This window comes from Mobula hypostoma, chromosome 9, assembly GCF_963921235.1.
Source record: "Mobula hypostoma chromosome 9, sMobHyp1.1, whole genome shotgun sequence".
Taxonomy (NCBI): Eukaryota; Metazoa; Chordata; class Chondrichthyes; order Myliobatiformes; family Myliobatidae; genus Mobula; species Mobula hypostoma.
The window spans coordinates 57,595,385-57,609,038 of NC_086105.1; the positions used below are offsets into that span (position 1 = coordinate 57,595,385).

General features: G+C 43.9%; 1 protein-coding gene across 3 annotated transcripts in view; it reads right to left on the reverse strand.

Moving 5' to 3' along the window:
* LOC134351744 (A disintegrin and metalloproteinase with thrombospondin motifs 20-like) overlaps positions 1 to 13,654 on the reverse strand; it is a 697,549-nt gene that overhangs the window by 439,977 nt on the left and 243,918 nt on the right. For all 3 annotated transcript variants that reach the window (XM_063058346.1, XM_063058347.1, XM_063058349.1), the window contains one exon: positions 3,056 to 3,161. In XM_063058346.1, the coding sequence (XP_062914416.1) occupies positions 3,056 to 3,161 (106 nt within the window). The remainder of the gene's footprint in view (positions 1 to 3,055; positions 3,162 to 13,654) is intronic.

A 13,654-nucleotide genomic window follows, 5' to 3' on the forward strand; every position in this document is an offset into this window, starting at 1 on the left:
GAGTGTTCTCATAATCTAAAAAAAAAATCTAGATTTGAGTTGTGGAATTATTGAAAGTGAGTCTGTAAGTATCCACACAGTTTCATGACCCTGAATTTTGTAGGGAAATCATAGTCATGCCAAAGGGTTTTGGCCTGAAACGTCGACTGTACTTTTTTCCATGGATGCTGCCTGGCCTACTGAGTTCCTCCAGTATTTTACGTGTGTTGTTCAGATTTCCAGCATCTGCAGATTTTCTCTTGTTAGGGAAATCACTGCTCCTGATTCTTGCGATATGGACCCGATGGTAGTAATAATAAGTGAGTATGGTCTGGATGTTTGGGGGGGGGGCTGTCCTTGATGATGGATACTGCTTTCTCGTGGGAGTGCTGATGTATGTGCTTAATGGTGGGGATGTCCTTGCTTTTGATAGACTAGGGTCTATGCTTTCTTTTCCATCCCATTCTTGAGTGTGGGGATTCCATATCTGGCCATGATGCAACCAGTTTGGATACTTTCAACTGTAGAAATTTGTCAAAATTGTAGGTGATATTTTGAACCTATGCAAACTTCTACAAAAGTGGAGGCACTGTCATACCTGCTTTTCAATCCAATTTGTGGATCATTTATTTTCAGGTCAGTGGGGTACCTCTGAGCCTCAAGTTCCCTGTTACTTTAGTTTGCAATCCACTCCCATTCTGCCCATTCTCTCTGTGACCTCCTGCAATGCACTGCAATGAGGCCCAGTGCAAGCTTTGAACAACACCTCATCTCCATCTGGGAATATTGAGGCCCAATGCAAGCTCAGAATAACACCTCATCTTCATCTGGGAATATTGAGGCCCAATGCAAGCTTGGGACAACACCTCATCTTCATCTGGGAATATTGAGGCCCAATGCAAGCTCAGAACAACACCTCATCTTCATCTGGGAATATTGAGGCCCAATGCAAGCTCAGAACAACACCTCATCTTCATCTGGGAATATTGAGGCCCAATGCAAGCTCGGGACAACACCTCATCTTCATCTGGGAACATTGAGGCCCAATGCAAGCTTGGGACAACACCTCATCTTCATCTGGGAACATTGAGGCCCAATGCAAGCTTGGGACAACACCTCATCTTCATCTGGGAACATTGAGGCCCAATGCAAGCTTGGGACAACACCTCATCTCCATCTGGGAACATTGAGGCCCAATGCAAGCTTGGGACAACACCTCATCTTCATCTGGGAACATTGAGGCCCAATGCAAGCTTGGGACAACACCTCATCTCCATCTGGGAACATTGAGGCCCAATGCAAGCTTGGGACAACACCTCATCTTCATCTGGGAACATTGAGGCCCAATGCAAGCTTGGGACAACACCTCATCTCCATCTGAGAACACTGCAGCCTTATGGACTCAATATTTAAATACTCACCTTGAGGCAATTCACCCTTTCTGTGCATATTGGAGCTGGACATTTCTGCCCATCTCCACTTTGGCTCAGATTTTACTTTTCAGTTTGCATTGACTTGTCTTTACTAGTAGCAACACCTTACACATCAAAAGAAGCATTATTTACTTATTTATTATGGAGATAGAGTGTGGAATAGGCTCTTCCAGCTGCACTGCCCAGCAGTCTCCCAATTTAACCCTTGCCTAATCATGGGACAATTTATAATGACGAATTAATCCACCAACTGGTGCGACTTTGGACTGTGAAAGGGAACTGGAGCACATGGAGGAAACACACATGGTCACAGGGAGAATGTACAGAGTTCTTATGGGCAATGGCAAGAATGAAACCCGGTTCTGTAAAGCATTGTGTGAACCACTTAATCAGCTACCATCACAGTGCTTAGCACAATGCAAATGAATCTCACCCAGTGAGATGGTAGACTCGTACAGAAGGTCTGGAGGCACGGGATCCAGAGAAACTTGGCTGCATGGATTCAAAATTAGCTTGCCCATGGAAGGCAGAGGGTAGTTCTGCGGGGATTGTTCTGGAACTCCTGTTCTTTGTGATTTTTATGTGTCAGACGGAAGAGCGGGTAAGTCAGTTTGAGGATGACACGAAGTTTGGTGTTGTTGTTGTCATACATTTCAAACGGGCACTGATATGTTATGATGAAGAACTGGGGTGAGAAGTGGAAGATGGAGTTTAATCCAGAAAAATGTGAAGTCATACACTCTGGAAGGTCAAACTTAAAGGCAGTGCACAGGGTTAATGGCAGGATTTTTGGCAGTGTGGAGGAGGAAGGATCCTGGGGTCCTGGTCCAGAGATCCCTCTAAGCTGCCAGGTAAGAAGATGAATATTGTCCTGGCCTTGAGTTTAGGAGCCACGAGGTAATGTTGCAGCTCTGTAAAACCTCGGTTAGACCACACTTGGAATATTGTGTTCAGCTTGCAATGATGTGGAAGCTTTATAAAGGGTACAGAGAAGGTTTATCAAGATACTACCTGGATTAGAGAGCATCTCTTATGAGGTTAGGTTGAGGGAATCAGGAACAAAGGAAGATGACAGGTGACTTGACAGAGGCATAGACGGAGTGGTCAGCCAGCAAATTTTTCCCAGGCAGAAATGGATAACACAAGAGCACGATATTTTAAGATGTTTGGAGGAAGGTGTCAGTGAATTCATGAGTGTTCTGGAGGCTGGGAAATGAAGCTGGCCTGTCCTGGGATTGGGTGACTGTGTATGTGTGTGGGTGTTTGCATGTGTTTCGGAAGGAAGAGACCTTGCTTCACTTCTGTTGCCTTGTTGCTTGGTATGATCTGTTTAGCTATGTTCTGTGTTCTGCTGAGTATTGTGGGCACGAGATGTTGGCAGTATCTAAAAGTTCACAAAAATAAGACCAATACATTCCAAGTTAAACAGAGAAGATCAAAAGGTTATGAACCTGGAATCTGGCAGATGTGCATGTTCAGGATTAGAATAAATCCAGGCATCCATAGAAAACCAGGCTCAAAGAAATGTTATTTCGAGGAACCGAATATCATGTCAGAAAATTGCCCAGATCAGATTCAGCTGTGGGATTCCAGTATCTGATCACTGGCTCTCGTCCTGATGAGGAACAGTGCTCCATACTTACACGTGCCCAAGCTCATGTGCTATAGTGAAAGCTGTGCTCAGTCCATTCTCCTCACTGATGGAGCAACTGCGATATGGATCACACATTGTGCCAAGTTCTGCTAATCCTGGAAAGAACAGAAGCGCACAGTTTAAAGTCTGTAAAACAGTAGGCTGATTCTTATATTTCACACAGAGCACAGGCAATTAAACTTTCCTCCTGCCTTCAATTGCAATCTTTCTGTTCTCAGAAAAAGCTGAACCTGAAGGTGCACTGCTTTCCTTCCATCTTAGTGCAACGTGCCAAACCTGGCAGGGTGGGCCATGCTTAATGTTAAATAAAAGTCATTCCAAAATTGTGGGAGTAAGACTGAGGTTGACCTAGAATGTTCCTTCTTTGCAGGAAGCAATGTCGTACTTTTTTCTGCTACCGCATGGCAGAGTACAGTGGGGCTGGCTTGAAACCTGCCCACCAGAGAGCAGTAGAAGTGAGAATCTTTACTTTGGTGACTTCTAGGGGTATCACTCACTGGTTGCTCTCACCTCCTGCCTATTCTCTTTGAGTGAAACCCTCAATTAATTTTCTCACACCCTTTTCACCTGAGTGGCCAGAGATGAATATCTTCTCCTGGGTTTACATACCAGAGTCTAGAAAGAAGGGGTTGTGCAAGACAGCATGGATATATCTGGAGGAGTGATAAATGGATAGAAGGAGAGTGGATTCTCTAAAATTGGAGATTTTATGGTACTATAGTATATTGCAGCTGACCATGTTAACATAGGAGGTGCTGTTCCTCTAGTTTGTCCTCTGCTTCGGCTTGGCAGTAGAGGAGGTCGAGGACCAACATGTTGTTGTGGGTATCAGAAGGGGAGCTGAAATTGCTGGCAACACACAAAATGCTGGAGGAACTCAGCAAGTTAGGCAGAATCTATGGAGGAGAAAGAAGAGGCAATGTCTCAGCCGTGGATGCTGCCTGACCTGCTGAGCTCCTCAAGCATTTTGTGTGTCTTACTCTACATTTCCAGCATCTGCAGAAAATCTTGCATTTATGAAATAGCTGGCAACCATGTGCTTCTGGTGGCTATTGTGGACAGAAGGTAGATGCCTGTCAAAGCGGCAAGCAGTCTGTGTTTGGTCTTACCGATGTAAAGCAGGTTACACTAAGAGCACTCAGTGTAGTGGAAAGGTTTGGAAGAGGTGCAGGCAAACCTTTGGAAGGACAGTTTAAGTCCCTGGATGACAGTGAGGGAGGAGGTGCAGACAAGAGTGCCTGGGGTCAGGGACGTGTGGGAAGGGATGAGCAGACCAGGAAATTGCAGAGGGGGTTCCCTGTGGAAAGCAGAAAGGGATGGGGAAGGGGCTGGTGGTGGGATTGTGTTAAAATAATGAAGGATGATACGCTGCATGTGGTGTTTGGGAATGAGCAAAGGAACTCTATTGCTATCCTGTCTGGAAGAAGTGGAGCAAGAAAAGAAGGATGTAATATAGAGATATAGGTTAGGCCCCCATCAACAACATTCAGAGGAATCCCCATTTCCAAACAACGGAATATATTTCATATGTCCTGGAATGGCATTGCCCATCTTGAGAACAGGTGGGACAGAGACAGAGAAACTGAGCAAAAGGGAAGATGTCCTTTAAAGGAGGTCGGATGGGAGGAGGTGTAATTGTTGTCAATGTCAATAGATTGTCTTCTGAAACATGGAGACAGAGATGTCCCGGAATGCCCTGAAAGAGAAGGCCTGATCTCGAGAGCAAATGTGGAAGGGAAAGAAACTTGAAGATTGACACCTTGTGTTTTGATCTGGTTTAAGCTGAAGTATGAACAATGAATTTTGAAACTTCATATCATCCACAACCAGTCCCGCATGCCTTCTTTGTCATTCACTTAGGTCCTTTTAACATCCTTTTTACATGCTCCTTCTATTCCACCCCCCATTATCCAATTCTTTTACTCACCAACAACCACCCCCAACCATCTGGTTCTAGTTGCCCATCAGCTCTGCCTTATCCAGAGTTCCATGCTCCAAAGGCTCCTGGACTCTGGCATTTACACCTCTTGTTACTGACCCCCCCACTCTCTGTCTCCATCTTCACCCAACCCTCCCCCCACTATTCCCACATCCCCCGTCCTCAATGTTCCCCCAGATCTCACTGCTGTTTATCCTCACCACTACCCTGTCCTCTCCATTCTCCTCTCAGAGTAGGACTGCGCCTTAGCAGTGAGCATTAGCACGAAAAGAAGAGGTGAATTAATTTAGGTTTGCAGCTGAAGATTAAAAAAGACAGCACTTCACGGAGATTTGGGGAGTCGGACTGCCACCCCCTATCAGTGAGCGGCAGCATGAGAAAAAGTGGTGATTTCATTTAGGTCCACAGCTAAAATTTAATAAAGCAGCACTTTGCAGCAGTTTTCAGAGTTGGAATGTGCCCAATCAGTGAGTGGAATTCATTAGAAGGGGCAAATAAAGATAAGGCAGGGGCAAGTGGACCGGCCACTGTGTGAGCGGGTCAGTGCTGGAGTGGCTTTTGCTCATCAGGCTTAGGCAAGTTAGGCTTGGGGTGAGGTAAATATCTAGTTAGATTCTTCTTCTACTTCTTTATTCTTCATTTCTCATCTGTTAGGGCACACTTAGTGCAGCGAGAATGGCTCCAGGGGCAGTATTTTGTTCTATGTGTGAGATGTGGGAATTCTGGGAGACCGTCAGCCTCACACATAACCACATCCGCACCAGGAGCACCGAGTTGCAGCTCCTCAGGGAATGTGTTGAGGAACTGGAGCTGCAGCCCAGTGACCTTCGGCTCATATGAGAGACTGAGGAAATGATAAATAGGAGCTACAGGGAGGTTGTCACCCCTAGGTTGCAGGAGGCAGGTAACTGGGTGATTGTCAGGAGAAGGGAGGGAAATGGTTAACTAGTTCCTGTGGTTGTTCCCATCAATCATAAGAATACCACTTCAGATACCGTTGAGGGGGACGACCTACGGGGGGGGGGCATTAACCGGGTCTCTGGCACTGAGTCTGCAGCTGCTGCTTAAAAGAGAAGAGAGGTGAAGAGGACGCAGTAGTGATAGGAGATTCCGTAATGAGAGGAATGGAGATGAGATTCCATGAATGTGATAGAGCCACCCAGATGGTATGTTGCCTCTCAGGTGCAGAGTCAGGGACATCTCTGATCAGGCCCACAGCATTCTAAAGGGCGAGGGTGAGCAGCCGGAAGTCTTGGTGCATAGCGGCACCAGTGACATAGGTAGGAAAGGTGAAGAGGTCCTGAAAAAATATTTTAGGGGGCTAGGTAGAAAGCTGAAAAGCCGGACTTGCAGGGTAGTAATTTCTGGACTTCTCTCTGTGCCACACGCTAGTGAGGGAAAGAATAGGAAGATTTGACAGATGAATGTTTGGCTAAGGAATAGGCGCAGAGGGACAGGGGTTCAGACTTCTGGACCATTAGGATCTCTTCTGGGGAAGGTAGGACATGCACGAAAGGGAAGGGTTACACTTGAACCCGACAGGGGAACAACACTTTTGTGGTCAGGTTTACTTGAGCTGCTTGAGAAGATTTAAACTAATTAGGCAGGTGGTTGGGAACTGGACTGATAGTGCTAAGGATGGGTAGTTAGTTTATAAATGCAGGCAGTATGTAATGAGACTTCTATTAAGGAGAGGCTGATAACAGGTCAAGCTGCAGTCAACAGGATGTGTTGCAATGTAAAAGGGGGACAAAATCAAAAAAAGTAATATATACAGGACTGAAGGTTATATTTGAGTGCACACAATGCATTTGCAGATTGCAGTAAAGTTAGAGATTGGCATGTGTGACATTGTAGGCATTACTGAATCATGGCGGGAGGAGAAGATGGCAGCGCACCGCGCATGCACAGCTCTCCGGTGAAAAATTATGTCGTATCTGTTAAATAGGGGCCGTGGACAATTCTGATTTGATGGAGAATGGACGTGAAAGCACAGAGGAACATCTGGAGAAATTTCTGAAACACTCGTTTGCTGCTGTCGTTACTGTGTGTTCGGGAATCTTTCGGAGGGTAGGCCTCAAAATCCCCGGCCTTGCCTGCTTTTGGCGACCGAGAAGGAGGTCGAATCGTTTGGCAGAGATGCCGCTCAGTACTCAGTGTTCGGAGAGCTGATCAGAGCTCGAAGTTTTTGGATGACTCAGAGTCGGATTGTGGTCGGCATGGCAAGGAGAATTTTTCTTCCTTCCCTCTCCCGTCTGCGTTGGATGTGGGACATTTGAGAAACTTCGAACTTTACTGTGCTCATGGACTTCTTCAACAAGTTATGGTATTGTTACACTGTTTGTGACTATATGTATAATTATGTGGTTTTGTCAGTTTTTTCAGTCTTGGTTTGTCCTGTGTTTTGTGATATCACACCGGAGGAAATAATGTATCACTTCTTAATGCATGCATTACTAAATGACAATGAAAGGGGACTACGTGTCTTCATAATCTAAAAGAAGATTATAGCTGATGTTCAAGTGCATACATCATAGTGAAAGGACAAGCAGGTAGACAGAGAGCTTGGTGTGCCTCTGTTGGTAAAAAATGAAATTGTATAATTAGAAAGAGGTGACATAGAACCTGAATGTGTAGAATCAATGTGGGTAGAGCAAAAAATACTGCAAGGATAGAAAGACCCTGATGGGAGTTACAGTGCCTATAAAAAGTATTCACTTGCCTTGAAAGTTCAAATGTTTTAATGTTTTGCAACATTGAATCACAGTGGATTTAATTTGTTTTTTTTTGACACTGATCTACAGAAAATGGTTGATGAATGGCCGCATTTGTAAGCTCCACCGTGCGCTTTTGACTTTTCTCTTAAAATGGGCCCTTTTTCTTTTTATTTTCTTTACTAACCCTTTACTATATTCAGATTAAGATTTATAAAGCTCAATCATTTAATTGCATATGGTGTACTGTCTGATATTTTGCGGCGCGGGTTTGTAACCGGGCAGCCTATCACGCGGGATCCACGTGAACGAGATTTCTCAGTTTGGCGGGGCCAGGAGTTTCCTTCCCCCAGACGAACACGTGCTGGCTGAGCCTGAGGCTTACAGACTCTTTCGTGTCAAAGTGAAAACAGATCTCTACAAAGTGATCTAAGTTAATCACAAATATATAGCACAAAAAAAAATGATTGCTGAAGTATTCACCCTCCTCCCCCTTAATATGATACACCAAATCATTACTGGTGCAGCCAATTGGTTTTAGAAGTCACATAATTAGTTAAATGGAGATCTGTTTTTGGAGACCTGTGTGCAGTCAATGTGTTTCAATAGATTGTGGTAAAAATACACCTGTACCTGGAAGGTCCAACTGCTGGTGAGTCAGTGCCCTGGCAAAAACTACACCACGAAAACAAAGGAGCACTCGAAGCAGCTCCACGAAAAGGTTATTGAAAAGCACAAGTCAGAAGATGGATAAAAGAAAATTTCCAAGTCACTAAATATCCTTTGAGGTACAGTTAAGTTAATCAAGAAATGGAAAGGATATGGCACAGCTGTAGGGCAGGACATCCTCAAAAACTGAGTGACCGTGCAAGAAGGAGACTAGTGAGGGAGGTCAACTCTGGAGGAGTTACAAGCTTCGGTGGCTGAGATGGGAGAGACTGCGCATACAAAAACTGTTGCCCAGGTGCTTCACTAGTCGTAGCTTTATGGGAGAGTGATAAAGAGAAGGCCACTGTTGAAAAAAACCTCACATGAAATTTCAGCTAGAGTTTGCTGGAAGGCCTGTGGGAGAGACTAATGCCAGCAGAAAAAGGTCTGATGAAACCAAGATTGAGCTTTTTGGCCATCAGACTAAACGTTATGCTTGGCGTAAGCCAAACACTGCACATCATCAAAAACACATCATCCCTACCATGAAGCATGGTGGTGAGGGCAAGACGCTGTGGGGATACTTCACTGCAGCAGGCCTGGAAGGCTTGTAAATGTAGAGGGTAAAATGAATGCAGCAAAATACAGGGAAATCTGATGCAGTCTGCAAGAGAACTGTGACTTGGGAGAAGGTTTGTTTTCCAGCAAGGCAATGACCTCAAGTATAAAGCCAAAACTACACAGAAATGGTTTAAAAACAACAAAGTTAATGTCATGGAGTGGCCAAATCAGAGTCCAAACCTCAATCCAATTGAGAATTTGTGGACTTGAAAAGGGCTGTTCACTCATGGTCCCCATGCAATCTGACAGAGCTTGATCAACTTTGTAAAGAAACATGGGGAAAATTTGCAGTGTCCAGATGTACAAAGCTGATAGAGACCTATCCACATAGACTCAAGGCTGTAATTGCTGCCAAAGGTGCATCTACTAAATACTGACATGAAGGGGGTGAGTAATTATGCAATCAATTATTTTGTGTTTTATATTTGTAATTCATTTAGATCACTTTGTAGAGATCTGTTTTCACATTAACACGAAAATATCTTTTTCTGTTGATCAGTGTCAAAAAAAGCCAAATTAGATCCACTGTGATTTAATGTTGTAAAAATATAAAACATGAAAACTTCTAAGGGGGAGTGAAAACTTTTTATGGGCACTATATGTACAGATCTCCAAACAGTATCAAATATGTGGTCTACAAATTACAACGTGAGATAGAAAACGCATGTCATAAGGCCAATGTAACAATGGTTATGGGGTTTTCAATGTGCAGGTAGATTGGAAAAAAAAACGGGTTGGTGCTGGATCCCAAGAGGGGGAATATGCAGAATGCCTATGAGATGGCTTGATAGAACAGCTTGTGGTTGAGTCCACCAGGGGGAATACTATTCTGGATTGGGTGTTGTACATTGAACTGGAGTTAATTAGAGAGCTTAAAGTAAAGGAACACTTAGGAGACAGTGATCATAATATGATAGAATTCACCCTGCAATTTGAAAGGGAGAAGCTAAAGTCAGATGTATCAATATTACAGTGGAGTAAAGGGAATTGCAGAGACATGAGAAAGGGGCTGGCCAAAATGGACTGGAAGGGAACACCTAGCAGGGATGGAGCAGCAATGGCTGGAATTTCTGGGAGCAATTCCGAAAGCCCAGGATAGATGCATACCAAAGAAGAAGTATTTTAAAGGCAGGATGACATAACTGTGGCTATAAAGAGAAGTCAAATCCATCATAAAAACCAAAGAGTGGGCATATATTAGAGCAAACAACAGGAATTCTGCAGATGCTGGAAATTCAAGCAACATACATCAAAGTTGCTGGTGAACGCAGCGGGCCAAGCAGCATCTATAGGAAGAGGCGCAGTCGACTGCGCCTCTTCCTATAGATGCTGCTTGGCCTGCTGCGTTCACCGGCAACTTTGATGTATGTTGCATATATTAGAGCAACATTAGCAGGAAGTTAGAGGATGGGGAAGCTTTTGAAAATCAACAGAAGACAATGAAGAAAATCATTAAGATTGTAAAGAAGGAATACAAAAGTTAGCTAACCAATAATATTAAAGAGAACACTAAAATTTCTTCAGATTTATAAAGTGTAAAAGAGAAGCAAGAGTAGATATTGGACCACTGGAAAATGATGGTGGTAATGGGTGACAAGGAAATGGCAGATGAACTGAATAATTATTTTGTATTAGTCTTCTCTGTGGAAGATACTAACAGTATGTTGGAAGTTCAAGACTGACAGGGGGTAGAAGTCAGTGAAGTTCCCATTACTAGGGAGGAGGTGCTTGCCAAACTGAAGTTAGGGAAGTCACCTGAATCAGCTGCTGTACACTCCAGGGCTTTGAAGGAGGTCGCTGAAGATATTGAAGGCAATAGTAATGATCCTTCAAGAATCAATGGATTCTGGCATGGTTTCAGAGGACTGGAAATTTGAAGAATGGAGACAGGCAGGACAAAGGAGATTATAGGCCAGTTATTCTTATCTCAGAGGTTGGGAAGATGTTGGAGTCGATCATTATAGATGTGGTTCTGGGGTACTTGGAGGCAGATGTTAAAATGGGCTGAAGTCAGCATGCTTTCCTTGTGTGAAAACTTTTCCTGACAAATCTGTAGGGATTCTTTGATGAAATACCAAGCAGGATAAACAAAGAAAATCAGTTGATGTTGTACTTGGCGTTTCAGAAGGTCTTTGACAAGGCGCCACATATGAGGCTGCTTATCAAGTTACAGGAAAGATATTAACATGGATAGAGCATTGTCTGATTGGTAGATGGCAAAGAATGTGAATAAAGGGAGCCTTTTCTGGTTGGCTGCTTGTGACTCGTGGTGTTCCACAGGGGTCTGTGTAGGGACTGCTTCTTTTTATGTTTTATGTCAATAATTTAGATGATGGCTTTATGGTCAAGTTTGTTAATGATATGAAGATAGGTGGAGGGCAGGTAGTTTTGAGGAAGCAAAGAGGCTACAAAAGGACTTAGACAGATTAGCAGAATGGGCAAAGAAGGTAGCAGATGGAAGACAATGTCATGCACTTCAGTAGAAGAAATAAAAGCATGGATTATTTTCTAAATGAGAGAAAATTCAAAATTGCAGTGCAAAGGGACTTGGGAGTCATCGTGCAGGATTCCCTGAAGGTTAATTTGCAGATTGAGTTGGTGGTGAGGAAGGTAAATACTATGTTTGCATTCATTTTGAGAGGACTAGAATATAAAAGCAAAACTGTAATGTTGTGGTTTTATAAGGCATTGGTGAGCCCTCACTTGGAGTATTGTGAGTAGTTTTAAACCCCTTATCTAAGAAAGGTTGTGCTGACATTGGAGAGGATTCAAAGGAGGTTCACAAAAATTATTCCAGGATTGAACGGCTTATCATATGAGGTATGTTTGATAGCTCTGGGCCTGTGCCCACTGGAATTCAGAAGAATGAGGGGGATCTCATTAACACCTATCGAATGCTGGAAGTCCTTGATAGAGTGAATATGGAGAGGATGTTTCCTATGGTGGGGGTGTCCAAGACCAGAAGACACAGCCTCAGAATCAAGGGATGTCCATTTGAATGGAGATAAGGAGGAATTTTTTTAACCAAAGAGTGGTGAATCTGTAGAATTCATCGTCATATGCTGCCGTGGAGTCCAAGTCATTGGGTAGATTTAAGGCAGATTTTGACAGATTCTTGATTAGTCAAGGTGTGGAGGAATACGGGGAGAAAGCAGCAGATTGGAGCAGAGAGGGAAATGGATCAGCCATAATGAAAGGGCAGAGCAGACTTGATGAGCCAGATGGCCTTATTCTGCATTATATCTTATGGTTCCATGGTCAACTTTGCCCCCCACCCTATCCTCACCATTCCTCTGTTCTTCACAGCTCACTCTCTCAACACCATTACCCCTTCTTCACTGCACCCCAATCACTTCCCACATCCTCAACATTCCCTCCATCTTCACTGTGTCCCCCTTCTTCACAATTCACCACCTCATCACCATTACCCCCTCACTGTCCCCCGTCAACAATCCCCCCCATCCTCACCATTCCACCATCCTCCTCAATGACCCCCTTCTCCTCACTACTCCCCCTCCTCAATTTCCCTACTGTAACCTCCTCCCTCACTGTCTTCCCATCTTCACTGTTTCCTGCCTCACCATTACCCTCCCCCCACACGGTTCCCCCATCCTCACCCTTCCTTCTCCTCCCCCTTCTCTACTAACCAACCTTTTCCACTCCACTTCTGCACCATCACCCTCTCCTTAGTTTGCCCCTCTGCTCTTTTTCCTGTCTACCTGAGCACTAGGCTCTCAGTCCTGATGTGAGGTCACAATACAAAATGTCAACCATTCCTTTTCTTTTGCAGGTACTGCCAACCCATTGAGTTCCTTGTGTAGTTTGTCTTTTTTTGGGTCCATTTTGCCTTCTCATGTGTCTCCAGAGTGAAAGTGAAAATCCCAGATTTCATGGAGCCAAGAACAGCAGTCAAGGAATTCAAATACTACAAAGAAATTCAATCTATGTGCATTCTGACTGAAGAAAACAGGGACAGAACTTAATCACTACAAATGCAGTAGTTGTTGCTGGGTAGAAGTGATCGATTCCCCGTGAAATAGTCCTAGTCTTGATAATCATGCACTATGGATGATCAACATGCACTTAACATTAATGCTTCAGAAAGTCAGTGAGAAACGTAAAGAAAATCACAGAGAGCAAAGTGAAGTCAGGACAATTACAAACACTGGGTAGAAACACAGCCACAGACATTCCTTCAATACGGTAATGGTAAATGAACAAGCAGCAAAGGGATTACAAAATGGGCTATTTATCTACTAACTGGAAAGGGAATTTTGTTTGCCATTTTATCCTCACTCCCCAGTTTCCTGACCATTTCTGGTATCTCCCTCGTTGTGCAAATTTAACAATTTACTCCATCTCCAATGGCACTGCTAACCAAACTCCTTTCATTTGCAATGATAGACCACAAGGTTTCTAGACACTTCCGTCATTCTGATGGTGATTATGCATATAGCTGAATTGATTTCAGAGATTAATCTACATGGTGAATTCACAAAATGGTTCAGGGTCAGCCTTGTTTCCACAAACTAGCCTGTGAAGAGGGAATGGGGGAGTGGTCAGAGGAATGGAGAGTGCTCAGGAGTTTAAAGTAGTGCAAAGGATTACAGAGGAAGGTAAGTGTAAGGACATTGGGGTTTAGGGTGGGTTAACATAGATCATTACA